Here is a 20,856-nt window from a genome sequence, read left to right on the forward strand (position 1 = left end):
TTTATCTACTATTATATCCTTCATATTACAAAAGTCTGTGATCACAGCCACACTGCTTTCTTTTTAATTAATAATGTAGTATTTTTGAAGATGCCCTGCCACCCATTGCAAATGTCCAAAGCCTGCAAGGAGCAAAGTTTGGAGTTCAAAGTCAAGCAATTCAACTGCATCAGCACAACTTACAGCTGGTGCGACAGATAAAATTTAGGACGCAGGGGAATTGGCGCTTAGTCCCTAGTGACAGTGGTGGCTTGATGCCTGTGTCCTAAAGCCTTCCTTTGTACTAGTGGCAAAAACACTTCCAACATTATGTGTGTGGAACAGGACAGAATTTGACACAAGCCACCGATTATTCTAAGAACCAATGTGACATTTTTTGTAAATAGATTGTAAAGAATTAAAAAAACTGGATTTTACTCTGACCTTTTGAAAGTACCGAGTGTATGCTTATGAATATAATGAGTACTGGATAGAACAGGACATTAACATCATTTTCACTATTTTTTTTTTTCCTCTATACACACCATAATCAATTTGAAATGAAGCAACCAGGTTGTGAAGGAAGAGTAATCTTTTAGCTTTAGATTAAAAAAAAAAACCCCAACAATAGTACCTCTACTTTCATAGACCAAAAAACTGGGGGTACTACATAAAGGACTATTGACTGATAAGAAGCTTCATGGCCAGGTGCGGGCTGTTTCCACATAACTTTAAGAACAATTAGGTGATAAAAAAGTCAGGAGCTGAAGTATTAAAAGCTTATACATAGTAGAAAAACCTGTCAATGAAGTAACAAGGCAAGGAGACTCATTAGAGGGATACTGTAGCAGGAAGTGGCAGAAGTTAATTATTAAAGGAAAGGAAAGCTCAGCAACACCAAAAGGCATAGAGGAGCATGGAAAAACCTCAGATGAAGGACTAGGGGATTTCTGACTATTGATTATTTTTAATTATTGTTGATTATTGATTTATTTTTAGTTTTTTTTTTCATTAAAATGATAGGCACATCACTGACAAAGTGTAAAATCAAGAGATGTCTTCATGAATGTAGAAAAATATGGTTTATCTCAAGATGTAAACCAGTGGTAGCACTGAAAAGGCCATATTAGACTTTGGTAGAAGTCTGCTCAGTCCTGAAAGAAGATTCTTGAAATATTGTATTTTACCAGAATGATGAGTAAGAAGATTGAGACAAAAGGCTCCTGGTCATAAGCATAACATCTCATCTGCTTTGGAAGGCAGTGTTATCATATGAAAATGCATAACCGAAAGTAGTACTAAATTAATGTTGTTTATTCAGGGATCGATGACAAGATATAGGATTAATTTTAGGTGTATAGATCACAAAAGCATCTTAAATCAAAGAAATATAATATATGTATCAAAGTCAGTCACCTGAATTCAACTCAGCTGCACTTCATCCTTGAGTTACTGAACACACAAAAAGATGCCACAAATAAACAATAAGAATGAAAAGTAATCCGTAAATTAATCCAGTACAAATGGTTGTAATTCCTCAGTAGTTAACACCATATTTTTTGCAAAAACCATACGAATTAAAGCTGAATTAAAGCCTGTGTTTTCAGTCATACCTGTATTGCTTCATTTCAAATCCATTGTGGATTACAAATATTGGGTCGCTGTCAAATACGGACCCGACTTAAGCTAAAATTAGGCTCAATATATTGAGAGCAATGGCCTCATTTAGTTTAGAAACCACAGCGGGAGAAAAAGTAGTGGAAAGGTTATGAGTCTTATTAATAATATCACGAAATCTAAATAAGTGTTCATTTTAAGAGTCCAAATAATTTGAAAACTTTTAGAGGAGTTTAGACATTTCCAAATGACATTTCCAAATACTTAAAGCAATGACTACTCAGCTCCATTCTCTCTATCCCACCTATAAATGACCCCGACTAACTCAACAAAGAATAAAGAGGAATGACTTTTATCTGCCCTGATTGTGTGTGCATTTATAAAGCTATTCAAAACTTTCTTTCTCAAGAAAAAGAGACATGAGTCATAATGTCTTGTTAACCTATCGTCAGACATCTAACTTTCATCTCAGTGAAAGCTGTTCATGCTTCATGTGGTGTCTCAACTCTCTTGACAGTCTGTCATCTAGTTCTGGATGCTGTCTTCCATGACACATTGTTTGGCGTTATTCGCATCATGTATCTGCAGTAACTCGTGATGATTAATTATTTTTCAAACTCCCCCTGCATTTTATTAAAAGAGAGTTGCATCTCCCCCTACTGTTTCTACTGTAAATGCTTCCATGCAAAATGAAATCAAAAAGAAATATATTGTATATTTCCAGGTTTTTATGTGTCCTCATCTCACTTTGTTGTGAGAACACTAGGATTTTGATATGAACAACATCTCATGTATAGTAGCTAAACTTTTTTCTCCTGTAAACTAAAAGTAAAATGTATATAACGGAGGGCGTTTATTTGAAGGCTGAGTACATGTAAAAGTCAACATATACACAGAATACATTGGTTAAAAAGCAGATATTCTCTCACACTTTGTTTGAACTGAAGCTACTGTGAGTGTTAGGTGAGTTTCTTAACCCTTGGGCTGTTGGTAAATTAAGTTCTAACTTGTAAACGATGAGGTTTTGTACACTAGTTATGATTTTAAAAAAAATTAAAAAACGTTCTTCGCTGAGCAAGGGCAAAACATTTATGAGCAAATAATTAAATGATAGTGTCCTGCAACATGTGCACGTTAAGTATAAACACATTTGTTCCCAGTAGGTTACAGATTATGTAGATTCTAATTCTCTTAGTGTGAGCTCATTTATATTCATGACAGTAGATAATTTCACTTCCTCAGCACACTATGCACAGAAAAAAATTGAAGAAACGAAAGCACAATCTTAGTATTACTGTCAGTGTGTGGTCAGGTGTCTTAATTGCACCATGCCTCTTCCATCTAATGTATGGCAGCACTTATAGCTTAAACAAATAGAGCACACTACAAAAATATTATTATTAATAATAATAATAATAATAATAATATTAAATAATTGTAACTATATCCAATTATCCAGTATGGTTTTATTTTTTTGTTTGTTAACGGTCATGCACAAAAAAAATGTACATTACTGATTAGTAATTTTCATCTGCAGGTAAATTAATGTTGTTTATTCAGGGATTGATGACAAGATATAGGATCAATTTTAGGTGTATAGATCACGAAAGCATCTTAAAACAAAGAAATATATGTATCAAAGTCAGTCACCTGAATTCAACTCAGCTGCACTTCATCCTTGAGTTACTGAACACACAAAAAGATGCCACAAATAAACAACACAATATTTGATGAGGTTAGGCTATGAAACACAAATAAAGAGCTGTATATGATGCCTACATAGCCCCCAAACCTTCCACAGCCTAAATAATACACAGACACACAGTAAATATTATATGGTTTATTTAAAATAAATAAATCAGGAACCCTTATTAGGATATTGTCAAAAATTAAATATGCCAAAAACAGTCTTAAAAGAGGTATTGAACATGATTCCTTTAATATTCTCTGTACTTGTGTGCCGACATTTTTTTTTATTATAATTATTTTTTCTGTGACTATAGAGGAGTTGCATTTTATTGCATATTTATTCCTCTAACACATCATTTTTCATTTTAAGGACAAGATTTTTTTTAAATTTCACAATCAGAACGTTATCAAACAAACAGTAGTATTTTGAGAAGTGACCCATTTATAAAGACTCTTCTTAGGACTTTCTTTTATGTCTTTAAGGTAATGTGTTTTTGTACTACGGGGCGTTGTAAACGTTTAAGCCAAGACTGAAATTCTACTTCACTGACTGCTAGTGCTCGTATTTCCTGAATACGTGAATGCAACAACATGCCACGTCAGCTGATGTCGCCACGTAAAACTCACGTGACTGCTCTCCCCACGTGACATTCGTCGGACACTTGGCAATATCATGGCTGCAGCAGCGCAGTAAGTTGTGATTGACTAATGAATATGTATTTATTATACGCCTAATAATTAATTGAGTGGTGTTAGCGTAACCTGCTTTGCTGCATGCATGTTTCACTTACGTATTCGCGATATATGTTGCCAGCTAAAAAACACCCTTTATTAACTGTCAAACTGCGCGATAAGTACCCGTTTTTTAGTGAAATATGGGACTTCTTAACTGTTGATACTTGCAGCTACGTTTTCGCTATTGTCTGTAATATTGTGACGCACTTTTGCTTTACTGCATGGATTTGTGTGTGTGTGTGTGTGTGTGTGTGTGTGTGTGTGTGTGTGTGTGTGTGTGTGTGTGTGTGTGTGTACCTAAACTGTTGGGTGCGCGTGTGTGTATTTTAAAATCAGTATCAATATTAGAAAATAATCCAAAAAGTTACTAAATATTTCAGGGTAAAACTACATAGAAAGGGAACATTATCTGAGCTCAAGGAGCCACATGATTAAACGGAAGACACAGAGACAGCCTAAAAGCCACAGGAGAACTGGGACAAGTGTACCTTGAAAAGTTGTGCACAAGTCTGCAACTTCAACTGCAACTATTTAGAATGTTAGATATAAAGTAACTATATATAGTAAATTAAACGTTGTCCTCAAGGGCTGTATAAGAAACGCTGTGAATTCCAGCAAAATAGAAAACCAACTTTTGAATTACTTTAGTTTTTTTAATGAATAAAAAAAAACAAACTAGCTAGCTACAAGGCTATAGGCTATAAATTGGTTAAAACGATTTTAATTCTTACATTTCAGTCTTCTTGTTCCGAGTTTGTACACCTTGTAGTATTATGCTGATCTCAGCAAAGGTCAATTTTCTTGCAATTGTGAAACAACCCAGACTGACTTATTAACCATTATAAAACAATAAAATAATCTGCTGTGGTAATCATGAAAAAGTCTGCAGTCAGCACATATAAAGCTATCTCTGCTAGAGTGTCCCAGGCAATTTTCAGAGTGTGGAACAAGCAGATGAGGCACCTCACAGTATTATGTAATCTAGCACATCAATAGAAATTTTAGGGTTTTCTAATCTTAAATTATTGATACAGTTGTACTATACAAGGTATTATTCCTATTTCTGAGCTTTTGTTGGGTGGAATAGTTGGCTTCCAGTTTCATAGATTTTATCTGCCTTGCTCAATAATAGAAGTGGCTCTATTTTGTTGCAGATACACACTTTAGCCAGTAAACTCAGTCAACCGGGAATGATACTGAAAGCCATCAGCCATTAAATTCTAGGAAGTTATAGATTAACCTTTGGTACAGATATGTTGGGTTTTTAATCTTATCAGCCAAGCTACAGCCAGAGACCAAGATTTATACCCAAGACCTATCACTTACAAGGCTGTCTATCTGTCTGTAGCTTATGTCTTAACTCTTCCCGAAGGGAGCTCGGGCAAACGTTCACCTCTCTCTTTAAAAGTTTGATAGTACTGAGCAAATCCTGAGGATTACTCCCAAATAGAACTAAAAACACGGCAGGTCATCTACTCCTGCTATTTATTCTGGAATAAATCTTTTTTTATAGTGACTGTGATGTATTATTAGATAAAATCTTCATCACTCAACCACAATATTAAAGTTCCAACACCACAATCTGTAGGGCGCAAAGTCCATGTTTTGATGGTTCAGACCACTTTTGCTGACACAAGGAGGCCGGCACGGTATTAGGCAGGGTTTTGATGTTCTGTCTGAGCGCTGCTGGTTTGCCCTAACATTAATTGAGAATTGATCATTTATACTGCAATTATAGACAGATTTGGGACATATGACTCCACTGTGTACTACCACAGTGGTACAACATTAACTGTGTGAATCATGACAATAAATTTTTGCTATATACATATAAGGATATGAGAGAATAGCTGAATGATGCAAACAGTGTGGTAAGTTTAGTAATTGTGTTTGCAGTCTTGTGCTCGCTGATACAGGGCAGTTCTAATTTTGACTCCAACTATGCATCATTTTCTCCAGCCACTACTCCACCCTGAGCCACGTTGAGATATTTTGTCTTCCTGTCCTTTCAGACCTGTCTACTGGCTGGGCAATGACACCCTGAGGGTGTCTGCTGCCCTTTTTGCCGAGAACCGACGGCGACTGTGCCAGGGGCTGAAAGCCAAAGATGGTGTGGTGCCAAAGTCAGTAGTGGTGCTGCAGGGAGGAGAACAGACGCAGAGGTACTGCACGGACACAGACGTCCTCTTCAGACAGGTTGGTACATGTATTGGTAGTGTATTTATTCATTCGTTAAAGGAGCCCAGCCTATCAGTGAGTTTACTCTTTATTTTAGAGCTGCAGAGATTCCTTGGTTAACTTGATTACAAAAAGTCCTTGAGGGAAATTCTTTGCTTCAATGCTTTGTTTAATCAGTGTAAGCATGAACGTTTCTCTCACACAAAAAACAGAACTGCAACAGAAACCTATTTAGGAGTTTGCGTGTGAAGAAAAAGTATTACACCATTAAGCCCAAACGACCCCCAGTTTTCTCCACAAAAAGTAGGGGAGATGATGCTGTCGTAGTTTAATGTAGAGTCTACTCAGGTGTTAAGAGTTAAAGTGTGTTTTTAAGGTCTAAAACAGCAGGATTGCCATAAAAACGTTCTTCATCAGATCTTCATCAAACCACAAGCACAAATCTGAAGACTTTTTAGCTCCTTCCATCCACCAGCAGGTTTCGGCTTCTCTCTACTCCCAATGAGGTTTAGAATTAATTTCAAGAGCCTTCTGTTTGACTGCAAAGCCCATCATGGTATTTTCTCAGTATGGCTCTTATGCCTTGTTTAATCACAACTGCCATAGTGAGTTGTTTTTAAAGCTGCTTGTTTTTTAAAAGTTTGAGTTGAATTTTACACAGCAACAAATATACAACCAAGCTTTACAATAATTTTACATTAAAAGCATAAATATGCATCTTAGTCTGACACTATTTTTTAGTCAGGCAGCTTGCTTAAGGCTGACTACAGCCATCCCACTTTCTATTGAAGTGACGCCTTAGAAAGTAAGGGGTGAGTCTAAAAGGGGGACATGGGGTGTACTACACCATATTTATTTCAATAAATTATATTAATTAAAATGTAATAAAACTCTGAGCCACTGACCTGGTGCTGTTAGGCTGGTCACTGAATTATTATTATTATTATTATTAACATAAGTTAATAACTAGGGGTGCACATAAGTGGTCTGCAGGTGCGCATAGGCTATCAAAATAAAAGACGAGCAACAGATAAGAAGTTGGAATGCGCGTTTGCGTACATAAGATTTTCTGGAGGAGGTTAGACATTTGTTTAGGACTCTTAAATATGTTGAAGAAGCTCCTTTAAGCAATTACTTTGGTGTTCCTCCACCTCCAAAGAAATGTCAGAAGGAGTCCGAACCGCAAAAGAAGCGCGTATTCTCGGAAAAGTGGTTGCAGGAGGTGAGCTATCTTCAAACAAATGGCAAACGACATATTCTGCACCACATCTCTGTGCATCATCATTATTCTTTTGCTTTTGAATCTTTATTATTTCTTATTAATAAAAACAGAAGTATTCTTATCAGATTACTCAATTAATCTAAACTTAATTTCTAAAATAATCAATAGCTGTAGTTCATTTTGTCTGAACAATCAGTGTATTCAATTTGAGTGCACAAACACCTGACCTGGACAAAGTCAGGTTTCAACATTTCTTGTTTGCATATTCTCCACACCCTGCCACAAATATCTTGGACAACCTGTACACTGCATAGAAAAAACTTAGCTGCATTTTTTTTCTTGAATATAATTCTTCTACAACACAAACTCAAGACTGTTATTTGCTTGAACAGAAATCAGTCAGAATATTGAAGGTTTACTTTTGATGTCACTTGACCTAACTGGCTGGACAAAGGAAAGCTCTTATATTTCCCATGAAATAATCTGAACAAAGCTAGTTCATTAATCCTGTTACTGATTCTTGGATTGTACAGGAGTCTTTCTTCCACTGGGCTTTTGGAGTGACTGAGGCTGACTGCTACGGAGCCATTGATGTGGACTCTGGGAAATCCATTCTTTTTGTTCCTAAACTGCCCGAGAGCTATGCTACTTGGATGGGAGAGTGAGTCACACTAATCCTCAAAGAGCAGTGTACAAGGCCAACATCAGCATCCGCTAGTCCATAGCAGTGAGCTATACCTTCAAGGAAGGGCTGACAGTTATGTTATCAGCTTTTAAACCTTGTGTATTTAATTGTGTATTATATTTATTGTCAAATGCAATATAATATATAATCATTTTATAAATACATAGACCTCCTCAGTCTTAGTGATTTGGACTATAGCAGTGCTGCCCTATAATATCAAGATCACTCACTCACTACAGAATAAATTGTTCAGTTAAACTAGATTTATTTATTTATCCATAGTATTGTTTGGTTGTGTATAAGACGATCATTGAAAACTCTGGACACCATAACCGATACTGACCATCTCACATGGTCATGCTCACTTCCCTAATCTAGAAACCTAAAAGCATCTTTTGTCATATGACTCTTTAAGAAAAAAAATTCACTCAAAAGTAACGTGATCAGCAATTAATGTTCTAGGTTCTGCTCAGTTTCTTTCCTCTCTGAACTCTGTCCTCAATACTGCACTTCTGCTAGTGTGTTGTAACATAGCCCATCAGTAATGTTTTAAGAGACAAGCCTTTGAAAATTCGTCTGATTTTATGTGTATGGTTTGTCTAGTGCACTTGTTCATCAGTTTTATGTTTTTCGTTTATTGACAGGATCTTTCCCAAAGAGCACTTCAAGGAGAAGTATGCTGTTGATGAGGTGCACCACACCTGTGACGTAAGTCTGTCAGTGTTGGTCTTTACAGCCCAGCCTCTCTGGTGTGATCTGTTTTTCTGTATGGTAGCTGATCTTTAATGTTAATTGATAAAGCCATGACCAGGATCAAAGGACATTAGTGCCGTTTTCCTCGCATACGTTGCAGCTCTGAGCTTTTATAGTCATTACCCAGCAAAGGTGCAGTTGGCTCACTCATGAAACTAGAAACGGTTACAAGTGAGAAAAGTCAAAGAATCTTGAATTCAAATTTATTGAAGAATTCTGTGAGACCAAAGGCAGCGATACACGTGTAACTTCCCAGGGGAAGAAAAAACTGAAACCTTATGCTGGGGCAATAGCACTAAACCCTTTAAGAACATTTGATCAGATTTTACTGGTGATTTTATACATACCCTGACAACTATTAGAATTAAAGTTAATTTACATAATGCTTCAAAATTACTGGCCACATAAGTGCCTAGAGCCATTTCAAGATGAATAGCGAGCCTTGCTTTTAGAAGGACTTTGATTAAACAGTCTAACCTTTCAGCTCCCTGGTACAAAGTCAGTGTGACATATAATTATACTGATGTGTGAAAAGCGCAGGTAATAGACAGGTGTATTCACAAGTAGCAGGTGGCCTTTATGCATCCTGCCTCCTGCATGCTACCCAGGCACCATCTGAGCCTAAATTAAACAGTATTTTCAGTAGTGAGAATACTGCTGATGTAAGCCATCTCTTGCTCTGTGCTACAAGTAAGAAAGGGTAACTTGTGAAATTGTGCTATGTGTTTTAAAACAGATATTATTATTTTTTTAAAGAAGAATCGTCACTATGCTAGTTGCACATCTTGGCTAAACCCCTATTGACAACCTTCTACAAGATATGTGCCAAATACATTTTTAGTGCAGGTCTTATTTGATTTATAGTTAGTTATTGAAATTATAATAGAATATTTATGGAAAGGTTTGAAATGATTTCTGAGACATGTTTGTATTTGCATATAATAGGACGATAGAACTAAAGTTATTTGTGTGAGACGGTGTAAAATCTCAGAGGATAGTCCTTAACCTTGTTGAGAAAATGTGGACAGTGCTTTTGGCTCCCCCAAAGCACATGGAGCATTACACTGATAATCCATTTGGTACAACAGTTCATTAGAATGCATAACTGAGAAAGAGTCAAACCACCCATACTCTTAGGGGGGCTTCATTTTGAATTTTATTATTTAAATTTGTAACCTGCACTTCTGTTTGCTTCATTTAACAGCCCAGTGTGAGGAATGCACTTAAGTTAAGGCTCTTTGTAATTGCATGTTTTGAGAGAGTAGAAAAAATGGTTATGTTTATCAGTGTTGACAGCAGATTCCCAGGGGAGCTGTACTGGTGGATTGACAGCACCAGAGCTATTCTGGAGGTGTTCATGTTAACAAATCATAAAATATATGCAGAGTACAATATAAGAGTGTTCACTAGCCAGAAAATGCTAAGAGGTTGGCATTTAAACGATCACATAATTATACAGTAATTTCCATGTTTACATTTTGTCCAAGTGATGATTCATACTTCAGATGATATTTCAGGTATTTTAACATCTCTGCACCTGCTTGAGGCGTTAGATATCCTAATTAGTCACAGGTTAAGATGCAAGTCATCTGCCAAGTTTTCCATGAATCAACACCAGCTTAACACAGTAGGTAAAATTAGAAAAAAATAATAAACTGCACGACTACCTACAAATACCCAAGGCTGACATCTAGAAAGACAAAAAAGCAGTTGGTGGTGTTCAGCATTCAGATGGCAATGCTGCCTACAGAAGAACCAAAAAGAGAACAATATTTCTTTCTTATCCAAATCAGGTCATGAATATTTTAGGCAGCACTCAGACATGGGAGGTATTGATGCACACACACACTTTTCATTGCACTACCCTATTTTAAATCCACACAAATCACCTTTAAATTGTTGAATTTGTGTTTTAATAGTATCTGGCATTTTTATGATTCTGTTGTGTTCTGTTTCAATATTTTTTAACTTTTAAATAATAGATGCATTTTTAACCATGAGCAGATCCTCTATGCATCATCACTATATACAGGGTAAATGTTTTCATGTTTTAAATTTACAGTTGAGAATGAGAATGATTTCCTCACATTGCCATTAAAACTGTTCAGACACTATTCATGTGAGTGTCCTTTCAAACTATGTCTTATTCCAGTTTCTAAAATTTGAGCTGCTAGAATCTAGATTGTAGGTTTTGAAGATAAAGTGTGTTTTAAGACAATGGAGTGAATAATTTAGGAATTTTAGTTTTATTAAGGATATTATTATTATTTGGCAGAAACTTTTCTGACAGGTAGATATGTTGTATTGCCTGCCCAGTAAGTGGTGCAGAGGATGGTCAGGATTATCTGTGATGGATAGCAGATTGTGTGACCAGTTTTCCAGCCAGTCATAGAGCCAGACTTCCTAATTAGTTTATTGAGTTTATTGGTGTCTCCGGCTCTGATGCTGCTCCTCTAGCACTGTAGAGCATTTTGGTGCACACATCATTTGAGCTGCCTTAGGAACTCTGATCCATAGAGTTCACTTGGGGAGAAGAAGGGGAGCGAGGGTGAGTGGAGACCAGAGTTTGTGTGGAGGAGACAGCAAAGGGCTGTGAACCAAACCTGTTGAAGACATCGTTTAGCTCATTTGCTCTCTCCAGGCTGCCCACTGGTTGTCTGTCTGTCACTTTAAACCCAGTGATTGTCTTTATTTTACTCCCGTAGGAGTCTTTGTGTTTCCTCAGCTTCACCCTTAGGTCGTGCTACATGCTTCTCAGTTCTTCCCTGTCCCCAGACCTGAAGGCTTTTTTTCTTTTTATTAAGCAGCTCTTTCAGGTCAGTGATCCAAGGCTTTATTGTTCTTACGTCCTGCTGGAGAAGCCACAGAGGCAGGATGGTTCCTGCCAAAGTCACCTTTATTCTGCCACCTGAAAGCAAAGGAAAACTTGTGCTTGTTATTTCTGCCATGCTATGATATGTCTAATTAGTTTTTGTCTGCATTCCTGTAGATAGCCAATGTCCTGTCCAACCTAAAACCAGCAGTTCTCCTCACACTGGTATGTCTCACTCATTCTTGCCCAATTACAGCTAATGCTAAGCTTCTGTTAAGTAGTATTGAATATTGCTGGTATGGGAGTATTTTGCTGAATCATCCTCACCCTAATCACCCCTCTGTACCCTGCTTTATGTTGGCTCCCACCTCAGTTGTATGAAAAATAAAAGAATTGTTTAATTAAGCTCTTATATAGTAGCACCAAATCTGTTTTTGAAAAAGGTTACCTTTTAAAAATGGATGAACTCCTAGATACCAGAAAATATTTACTAAGCTGTATAAACATTTATATTCACACGGTGGTGATGTGATCACTTGTTTGCCTGTTTTATATTTTTTCTGCAGCGAGGACAGAATACAGATAGTGGGAGCACTTGCCGTGAGGCCTCCTTTGATGGAATTAGTCGGTATGTTTAATTGGCTTCAATTTGCATTAACATAATTATACTTTGTTTGTGGATGGGTTTTTTCTGTTTTTCACTAAGAATGCAGAAAACTCTTACATATACTTATTGTTGCTGATTAACCTAATTTCAAATATAATTCAATTAAACAAATTTTCTTGTTATTCATTGATTAATAATAGCATTGTCCTTGGCACTGGTCTTTGTTCTTTTAACTGCATATATTTGCTATTTTTATCATCCTACTCTAACCCCAGATACTTTTAAAAAAGGCTCAAGTACTTGTTTCAAAAGAAATGTAACCATTTGCTTCATATTCATTTAATTTCTTTTCTTTTTGCTTTTCTTTCTTGGATTAGCTTCCAAGTGAACAACACTCTTTTACACCCTGTCATTGTGGACTGGTAAGTAATTAAAATTTGTCACTGAAAAAGTCCACTTGAGAAAAAGCACTTTTTGCCTAAGAGTTTGTTCAGTCAGATTCTCGCAAATCTTGGCAATTACAGCTGCCCAGTGAGGTAATTGTGTGTCTGCTATCAGAAACGGGGGTTTTTCTTGTGGTTGTTTCTTTTTCTTTCTTTTTTTCCCCTCTCAATTGAGAAGTGAGATTGTGTGGATGTAATGGACTTCGTGCTTGCCTGGTTGTCCTTGGCATTAGAGCTTGCACCCTCCAGATGAATTGACATTTTCTAAAATGAGGAGGAATGCTTTTCAGGCACACCTCATGGGAAGCAGGGCTTGATTGAACCCTCTGCACACTCGTCTCACTACAGCTCTTTTTTTCCCCTTTTAATTACTGTTACTGTTTGTTACAAGTGCATTGGATTATTTATGTGGATTATTTGTATAGAAATCTTTATTTCATTTCATTACTAAGCCATCTTAGGTACACACAAAACATGAGAACAGCATGGTATAAATTAGCAAGCAAAGTTTTAATTCAAGTGAAAGACTCACATTGTAGACATAAATATTATAGGTAGCTCTGCAACAGTAGCTTATAAAGCATCAACTGTAATAACAAAAAATGACAGATCTCATTTATATACAACTTACCTTAAAATTACCTAAAAGCTTCTCGACACGTGATTCTTACACTTGTTGCTATGTTAGCAATGTATATTAGAAATGACTATTTCAGCCACTAGAGTACAGATGTTGCACTAAATATGGGTACTTTTTCAAACTTTCTGTCCTTGCTCATCTTAATAATGACATTAATGAATGGAATCAGTCCAGTTTTGAGTTTGCATACTACAAGAATCGTCCACGAAATAGCTGCCATGAAAATCCCCCTGGGCAAATTGATAGCATTGCTACTACCGCTCTTACTGGTGGTACCAAACTAGTTAAAATTGATTGTCTCTACAAGTTTTGAGATTGCAGCTAATTTCTATTTACCTCAAATAAAAATAAGGACGTTTGCTTATTTGGAAAATAAAGTACAGGTTAAAGAAAAATACACCAGTTTTCTTTTAGTCTGAGGCCTATATTCTGTGTACTATATGGCTGTAGATCCACTGTAATGTGTAATGTGATTTTCTTAGTCTGAGAGACAGCTGGTTACTCCTTCTCTGTTTGCAGCCGTGTCGTTAAGACTGATATGGAGCTGGAGGTCTTGCGCTACACCAACAGAGTTTCCAGTGAAGCCCACAAAATGGTAAGTTAGCTCTCAGTTAAACAGGCGATTTTTAAAAACTGAAAGTAGTATATTTATGGAACGAAAGGAAAAGGAAGGAAAAAAAATCAGAGCATGGAATTAAACACGCAAACTATCAAAAAGCTTATTACATTTTAAAACTCCCCCAAAGGTGTAAAGATCTCAGGATCCTCTAAGACATTAAACTGTTTAAACACTATTGATTTTAACTTCCTCCAGTAGCTTGGAGGCGAGCAGTTAACTGTGGTAGCATTTGACCAATAAGCTGTAACATTAAAGCAATACTTTACATCTGCACAGGATTTGACTCTATCAACATAAATAACCTCTTCAGGGTCTGAGCAGCAGTTAACCTCACAATTTTATCTGTCCTTTAAAGTCACTCACAATAAGTGTTGCGTGTTTGCTGTTTAAAAAAGAGAAGCTCCCTAATAAGCATCTCTCATACTTATAAAAACCTTATGCCTTTATGTAGTACTTCACTGCAGCTCTACAAAATACAGTATTTTGCACATAAACTGTGTAAAGAACATTTATTAAATGTGTTATAAAGAAGAAGAGCAGCATTAGAAATTAGCACATTTGGTTATACATTGAGCTAAAAGTAAACTAATTAATTATGATGCACTTCCAGTTGATTCTTTATCCATATAATCTTTAAATATAACAACTTTAAGCACACTAACATGCTCTAGCAGCTCCAAATGCTTAACTAGAATAAGCAATATGAGCACCTAATTACTTAGCATATCCCTTCGTAGTGCACATTACAAAGTGATTTTCAGCCTCCATTACTCATGCTGTGTTTACACACTGGTTGTTTACACCAGCAGAAATGTTTAACCACTTTATCAAAAATAGTTAAACTGATGCTCAGTTAAAATGTTTATTTCACCACAAAGCTTGGCTAGAATCCAGTAATGTCCCTGCAGTTAGCTACTGCAATGAAAAGATCCATCTGTTTCTTTATTTCCCTGCCATGTGTATCACACACAGTCAGCTTTTTCTGTGTTTAAATTCACGGTTTATTGTGGGAAGATAAAACCATGGCACGAGATCATGGACATTTGTTTCATAGTTTGATAGAACTGGAACCAACACACCTCCAGCAGAGATTCAAAATATTTCTGCCACAGTGCAGTCAGGTACAAAAAAATACATTAATAAGTTTAAAAAAAGCTTAACTTGCACTCTGTGGACATTGAAGATCATTTTAAAGGAGGATGGAATTTGAATTTAATTTAAAAAGGATTTAGAAAATAGATTTCAAACTTGCTAATCTCATATATTGTTTTTCTTTTTTGCATAGATCATGAAGCATGTGAAACCCGGAAAGAAAGAATATGAAATGGAGAGGTCGAGTTTTTTTTTTTATTATTATTATGAAGACGTAAAAACTTGTGTTTGGTGACAAGACATGGAAGCACACTGCATTCCTTAGACTTTACTTACACTTGCTTACTTACATGACAATGAATTTTTGAGCAAGTGGACTTAGTCCACACTAATTTGGGTAGATGTTATGCTGATGCATTTACTATGTTTGACGATATGTAATTGGTTTGTTATATATTATAATTGGATTAGTTAAACCTTTGATGTGTAAAATTAGCAGCAGGTGATGATGAATGAATAAATCAGTTTAGATTACACCCTGGTGACACAGATGGAACAAACAGAAATGTCACACCTCTTTGCTTGCTTAGAATTATTAGCTCCAGTGTAGTAGGAAATCTGAAGGCCTTGTTAATAATGATGTGTAACGTAATGACTGGTTACTCGGTAACTGGAAAGTGTGCATATTGCTTCACTGCATGCTTCTGGTATACAAACATAGTATAGGATTAAAATTCAGATTCAGTGCTTGGTTGTAGTTTTGAGGTACTCACAATATGGGTGCTTAACACAAGAAATATGTAATAGTATAAATATTTCAGTTTACTTTCTTCATGTCTGAGTATTCACTACCCTTGGTGTCTTAGTAGCTTTCCATCATGCTCATTTGTGCTGGCCATTTAAGAGGAATAGTTTAACATCCTACACAGGTCTGCAATGCTGTCGAGAGTCATAAAGCTGTTTGATGTGTTTGGCCATGTGATGATTAAAGAATGAGTGCTGAATGAATTCTTAAAAAGCATAGAGTCAGGAAAAGGGCAGAGGAAGCCTGTCAGGTAATTAGATTTTTTTTTTTCCTTCTATCTTTGCAGTCTTTTCCAGCACTACTGCTATACTAAAGGAGGAATGCGCCACACCTCTTACACCTGTATTTGTGGAACGTGAGCATTGACAATTCATTACCTGTTTTATTTCTGGTATTAGAAATCAAATTGAGTCTGTTCTTCCTGGTGCCAAAAATGAATGAAAGAAAACCATTGCTGTAGTGCTTTTTTCCTTTAGAGTTTAATACCGGCAATCGTAGCATACTGATCATACAATCGAGCAGTTGACCCTGACACCATAGCCCTAGGCATTAGAGCACCAAATACTCTGTTCCTCTATTAAGTTGAGCGCTCCTAGGGGGAAAGAAAATACTTCAATTTTCGACAAAATTGCGATACATTGGAGGAAACTATGCTCCTGCAGTACCTTCAAGGGTATATGACACAGTTGAGCAGGCTCCATGCATCTCTTCTGTATCCCTGGTGATTTGTTGGCCAGAATAAACTATGCTCATTAAAAAAAACTGTATTAACATCCCCCCTTTAGCTGTGAGCGAGCAGCATCATTATGGATGAAAGATTTTGAAATGCTGTTAATCATGTTCTGGCCTTTTGGGTTAAAGGCCATGCATCATGAACATTGTAAAGATTAGTGGCCTGTAGATGAAAGCGTTTTTCCTGTTAAAACTAGGGGTTTAAAACAAGAGACTGGAATCCATTTGATGCTTTAAAGTATTCTCTGCTTTGAAGAATAATGTTATTTATGTTTTGTGACTGGTGCATTGTTTATTCCCACCAGTGGCAATAATTCCTCTGTTCTCCATTATGGTCATGCTGGCGCTCCTAATGACAAGACAATCGCAGATGGAGATATGTGGTGAGTACCGATGGGTTGTGGTTTTTTTTTTGTTTTTTTTTTAATGAGTGGGGGGGACTACAACCACCTCATTCTTCTGGATCTTAATTCAGAATGTAAGTAAGTAAGTAAAATTTTATTTATATAGCACATTTCTAGATAAAAGATTACAAAGTGCTTTACAAGGTATAAATGTGTACAGATTCTCCTAAATGAGCCATTTCCCAGCATGCAGTTTTTGTCAAATACCATCGCAAATGCCATCAAGGTTACTGTTCTTGTGACCTTTAGTGACTTTGCCATCTCTGTGCATCTCTTTTTATCGAAAAGCATGTGGGACACAAACATAAAACATGTTGGAAATAAATTCTTTAATAATTCTCTAATCATTTTTATTTGTTTTGTCTCCTGCAGTCTCTTTGATATGGGTGGAGAGTACTATTGCTACTCCTCGGACATCACCTGCTCCTTCCCAGCTAATGGCAAGTTCACTCCAGACCAAAGGGCCATCTACGAAGCCGTCCTGAAAGCCTCACGTGCGGTGATGGCTGCCCTCAGACCAGGTTATATTATTTTACCGAACTAAAATTAAAGTGAGCAAATGTCAAGAAAACTGAATCTGCTGTTCTTATTGAAACATAGCAGCATAGGGGTTAAAAACTAATTAATATGTTACAGATATAGAAATCTGTTTTTCTTAAGCACAAATCATAACTGATCACCATGAGGATACTTGTCTGTAAAGTCTTTTAACTGGTTACACGTGTAGTGTTTTAGGTAGTTACAAAAGTATTCTTTAGTATTCATTACAATTGGAGCTTTGAAAATAATATCCTTGTGAATTACAGTCCCTAAAAAATTAATAATCTTTTAAAATAACACGCATAGTTAAATTTTTAACTGCTTTGTTGTTCATTGACAAAAATGCTTGTTTTAAAGGTGTGAAGTGGACCGACATGCACCGTGTGGCTGACAGGGTTCACCTGGAAGAACTTGTAAAGATTGGCATCCTAATTGGCAGCGTGGAGGACATGATGAAGGTCCACCTGGGCTCTGTATTCATGCCCCATGGCCTTGGACATTTGCTGGGTATTGATGTGCACGATGTAGGAGGTTACCCTGAGGTGAGAACAGAACTCTTGTGTTCTGCAATTTCACACAACACAACAACTAGTCAGCAGTTATTTCTGTGACAGTAATAGTCTGAAGACAGTAGAGGACGAAAATATTTCTGTTACTGGAATATTGATGTGTCCTCAGTAATAAAGAGACCATTGGTGCAGAAGTGAGAGAGGAACTAAATTAGGCCAGGCTGCAAGGAACAAGTTCAGGATGAGGGGAAGATGAAATGTCATCTGAACTTTGAGCACAGATAGTTTCACGCTGTGGTGGAGGAATTTGTAGTGATATTCAGTTTTGACATGTAAATAGAGAAGTTGGTTAACCCTCAGCATTTCCAGTAGAACTACTGAATGTTCCCCTGCTGACAGCAACAGTATGAGAATTAAACTTTGAGGGGGTGGGAATCACTGAATGCAGTGCTCAGTGTGTGGATACATGACAATGCTGTTAACTGACTTTGGTAAGTGTGACAGGAAAATATAAAAATGATGAATTAATAAACTTCCATGTTATATGGCTCTTATCTGTCTCTTCTTCTTGTTTGAGTAAAAAGCATTTTGATGATTTTTACATAAAGTCTTGCATGAAAAACCCTGAAATATTTTGACTTTGATGAGCAAACTGACAAAAAATATAATAGCATTTATTTATGGTATCAGATACAGTAGTTGGATAAACCTCAATTTAGTCAGTTTTGCACATATTTTAAAAGTACATTTATTTAAATAATTAAATAATACTACTGTCAACTGCTGTATAGGGTATCGAGCGAATTGACGAGCCTGGATTGAAGAGTCTTAGGATGGGCCGCCTGGTGCAGGAACGGATGGTTCTTACCGTGGAGCCTGGCATATACTTCATCAACCACCTGCTGAACCAGGCCCTGGCTAACCCTGCCCAGAGCTGCTTCATCAACAACCAAGTGCTGGCTCGCTTCCGTGGCTTCGGAGGGGTTAGTATGCTTGCACAGTTCTTTTTGTTGTTTATGTTAGACCAGGGTGGTAACAGAACAAAGGGCCAACTGATACTGAAATTAATTCAGCTTCTGCTTGGTTTACAGTCTGACAGGATTGGTATTCTTTCATGATTTGCTAAAGGCCAAATGTACAACTTTGAAGAAAAAAGCTATAAAGATTGAATAATGTCACTTTAAGCATGAAAATGTCAGCCAGTTTAAAATTTAAGGTGCTGCTATCTCTAAAATTGTGTCTGTAGAGTGTGCTTTTTCTTGTCCCACCATCTTTGACTTTTTATATGTAAATTAAACACTGCAAGATCTATTGAATGTTATGGTATTTTAGGTATTGTGTCATATTTTTGATCAGTTCAAAGTCACAATAGAACCTAGATTGTCATACAAGTATTTATAAAGTCTATTAACTGAAAAGTAATATCACAAATATGTTTAGGCTAATTAATGTTAGAGTAACAGATTTTCTGTCACGGCCATTTAATGACAAATCCTGAGAAATCAGCAAAATAAATGTGAGGATGTATTCCTCCAAAGAAAGTAGTATAGTAGCTCAGATCAACCTAAAATACATTTCAAATTGATAGTTTGAGTCTTAAACTAGGGTATTCCTACAAAATAATCAGCAAATGAAAATGTATATTTAAAAAACTTTCAGTAACTGGTCCAGCTCATTTCAAATCTTTGAATGCCTCCTGCTTTTGACTATTTTCATGTGTCACTAACCACTTTGTTCCTTCTTTCTGTAGGTTCGCATTGAAGATGACATCGCGGTCACAGCAGACGGCATAGAGCTGATGACTTGTGTACCTCGTACAGTTGAGGAGATTGAAGCTTTTATGGCTGACTCCACAAAACCTTTCAGTCCAGTTGTTTGAAGAAACTAAATTAACTTTCATTGAAGTTTTCTATATGATTACTGAGGAATATCAACATTAATCAGTAAAGCTCAACTTATTTCTTGACTCTCATATCTTAATCATGAAACAGATACGCAATCGAGATCAGCAGCATCACATAAAGCTTTTGTAAAGTTTAAAGTTCTGATGTACATTAGCCACTGTCAGTTTTACTTGACAAACTTTACAATAATACAGTATTACATTAAAATCTTTGTGCCTCCAAGGAAAATACATTTCTGATTTTAAAAAAATATTCTTATATGTTCCTCTTTCTAAACATTGCATTGAAATTGCCGTAAATAAATCTTTTAATTTCCAGCTGTGTAAAAGACTTGTTCATTTATTGGTCAGTTAAAAAAACATTTGTAAATATACAAATTGTTACACTTGACAAAGAAATAGTGCAAAAAAGACTAATTAGTGTAAATTGAATGATGAGTACTTCAGTTACTCACCATTCGTAAAGTATTACTGCAAGTAGGACTGCACTGATTTATTTGCAAATAAGACGGCATTTCGAAATAGCACAGCAATAAACATTGTTTGTTTCATTAGTGCTGTATTGATGTAGCTGTGATGCAGTTCCTTGTAAAAATACATTTGTGCTCATAAATGGTGTGGTCTGTAAAACAGGTATTGTGAAATACATGTGTATATAAGGGTGCAACGATACACAAAATTCACGGTTCGATTCGATAGTTTGGTGTCACGGTTCGATATTTTCTCGATACAAAAAAATTTCATGCCTTTTTAATTTGTCATTTGTTAAAATTATAAATATATATTTTAACTCAAAAGTACAGTTTTTAAATTTAATGTTGCTGAAACAAGAAAATAATAATTAAAAAATATATATATATCTGATCGAGAAATCACTCATCTTTGGAAAAGA

General features: G+C 36.2%; 1 protein-coding gene across 1 annotated transcript; it reads left to right on the forward strand.

Annotated features, from left to right (window-relative positions):
- Window positions 1-3,830: 3,830 nt before the first annotated feature.
- Window positions 3,831-20,282, forward strand: pepd (peptidase D). Its single transcript, XM_026174197.2, has 15 exons — window positions 3,831-3,975; window positions 6,033-6,216; window positions 7,954-8,081; window positions 8,750-8,813; window positions 11,848-11,895; window positions 12,237-12,298; window positions 12,655-12,699; window positions 13,880-13,955; window positions 15,265-15,311; window positions 16,163-16,231; window positions 16,914-16,991; window positions 17,385-17,533; window positions 17,910-18,094; window positions 18,853-19,044; window positions 19,812-20,282. The coding sequence occupies exons 1-15, from the start codon at window positions 3,959-3,961 to the stop codon at window positions 19,938-19,940; spliced, it is 1,473 nt and encodes a 490-aa protein (XP_026029982.1). The 5' UTR covers window positions 3,831-3,958; the 3' UTR covers window positions 19,941-20,282.
- The last annotated feature ends 574 nt before the right edge of the window (window positions 20,283-20,856 follow it).

The sequence above is a fragment of the Astatotilapia calliptera genome, chromosome 1 (assembly GCF_964374335.1).
Source record: "Astatotilapia calliptera chromosome 1, fAstCal68.1, whole genome shotgun sequence".
NCBI classification, from domain to species: Eukaryota; Metazoa; Chordata; class Actinopteri; order Cichliformes; family Cichlidae; genus Astatotilapia; species Astatotilapia calliptera.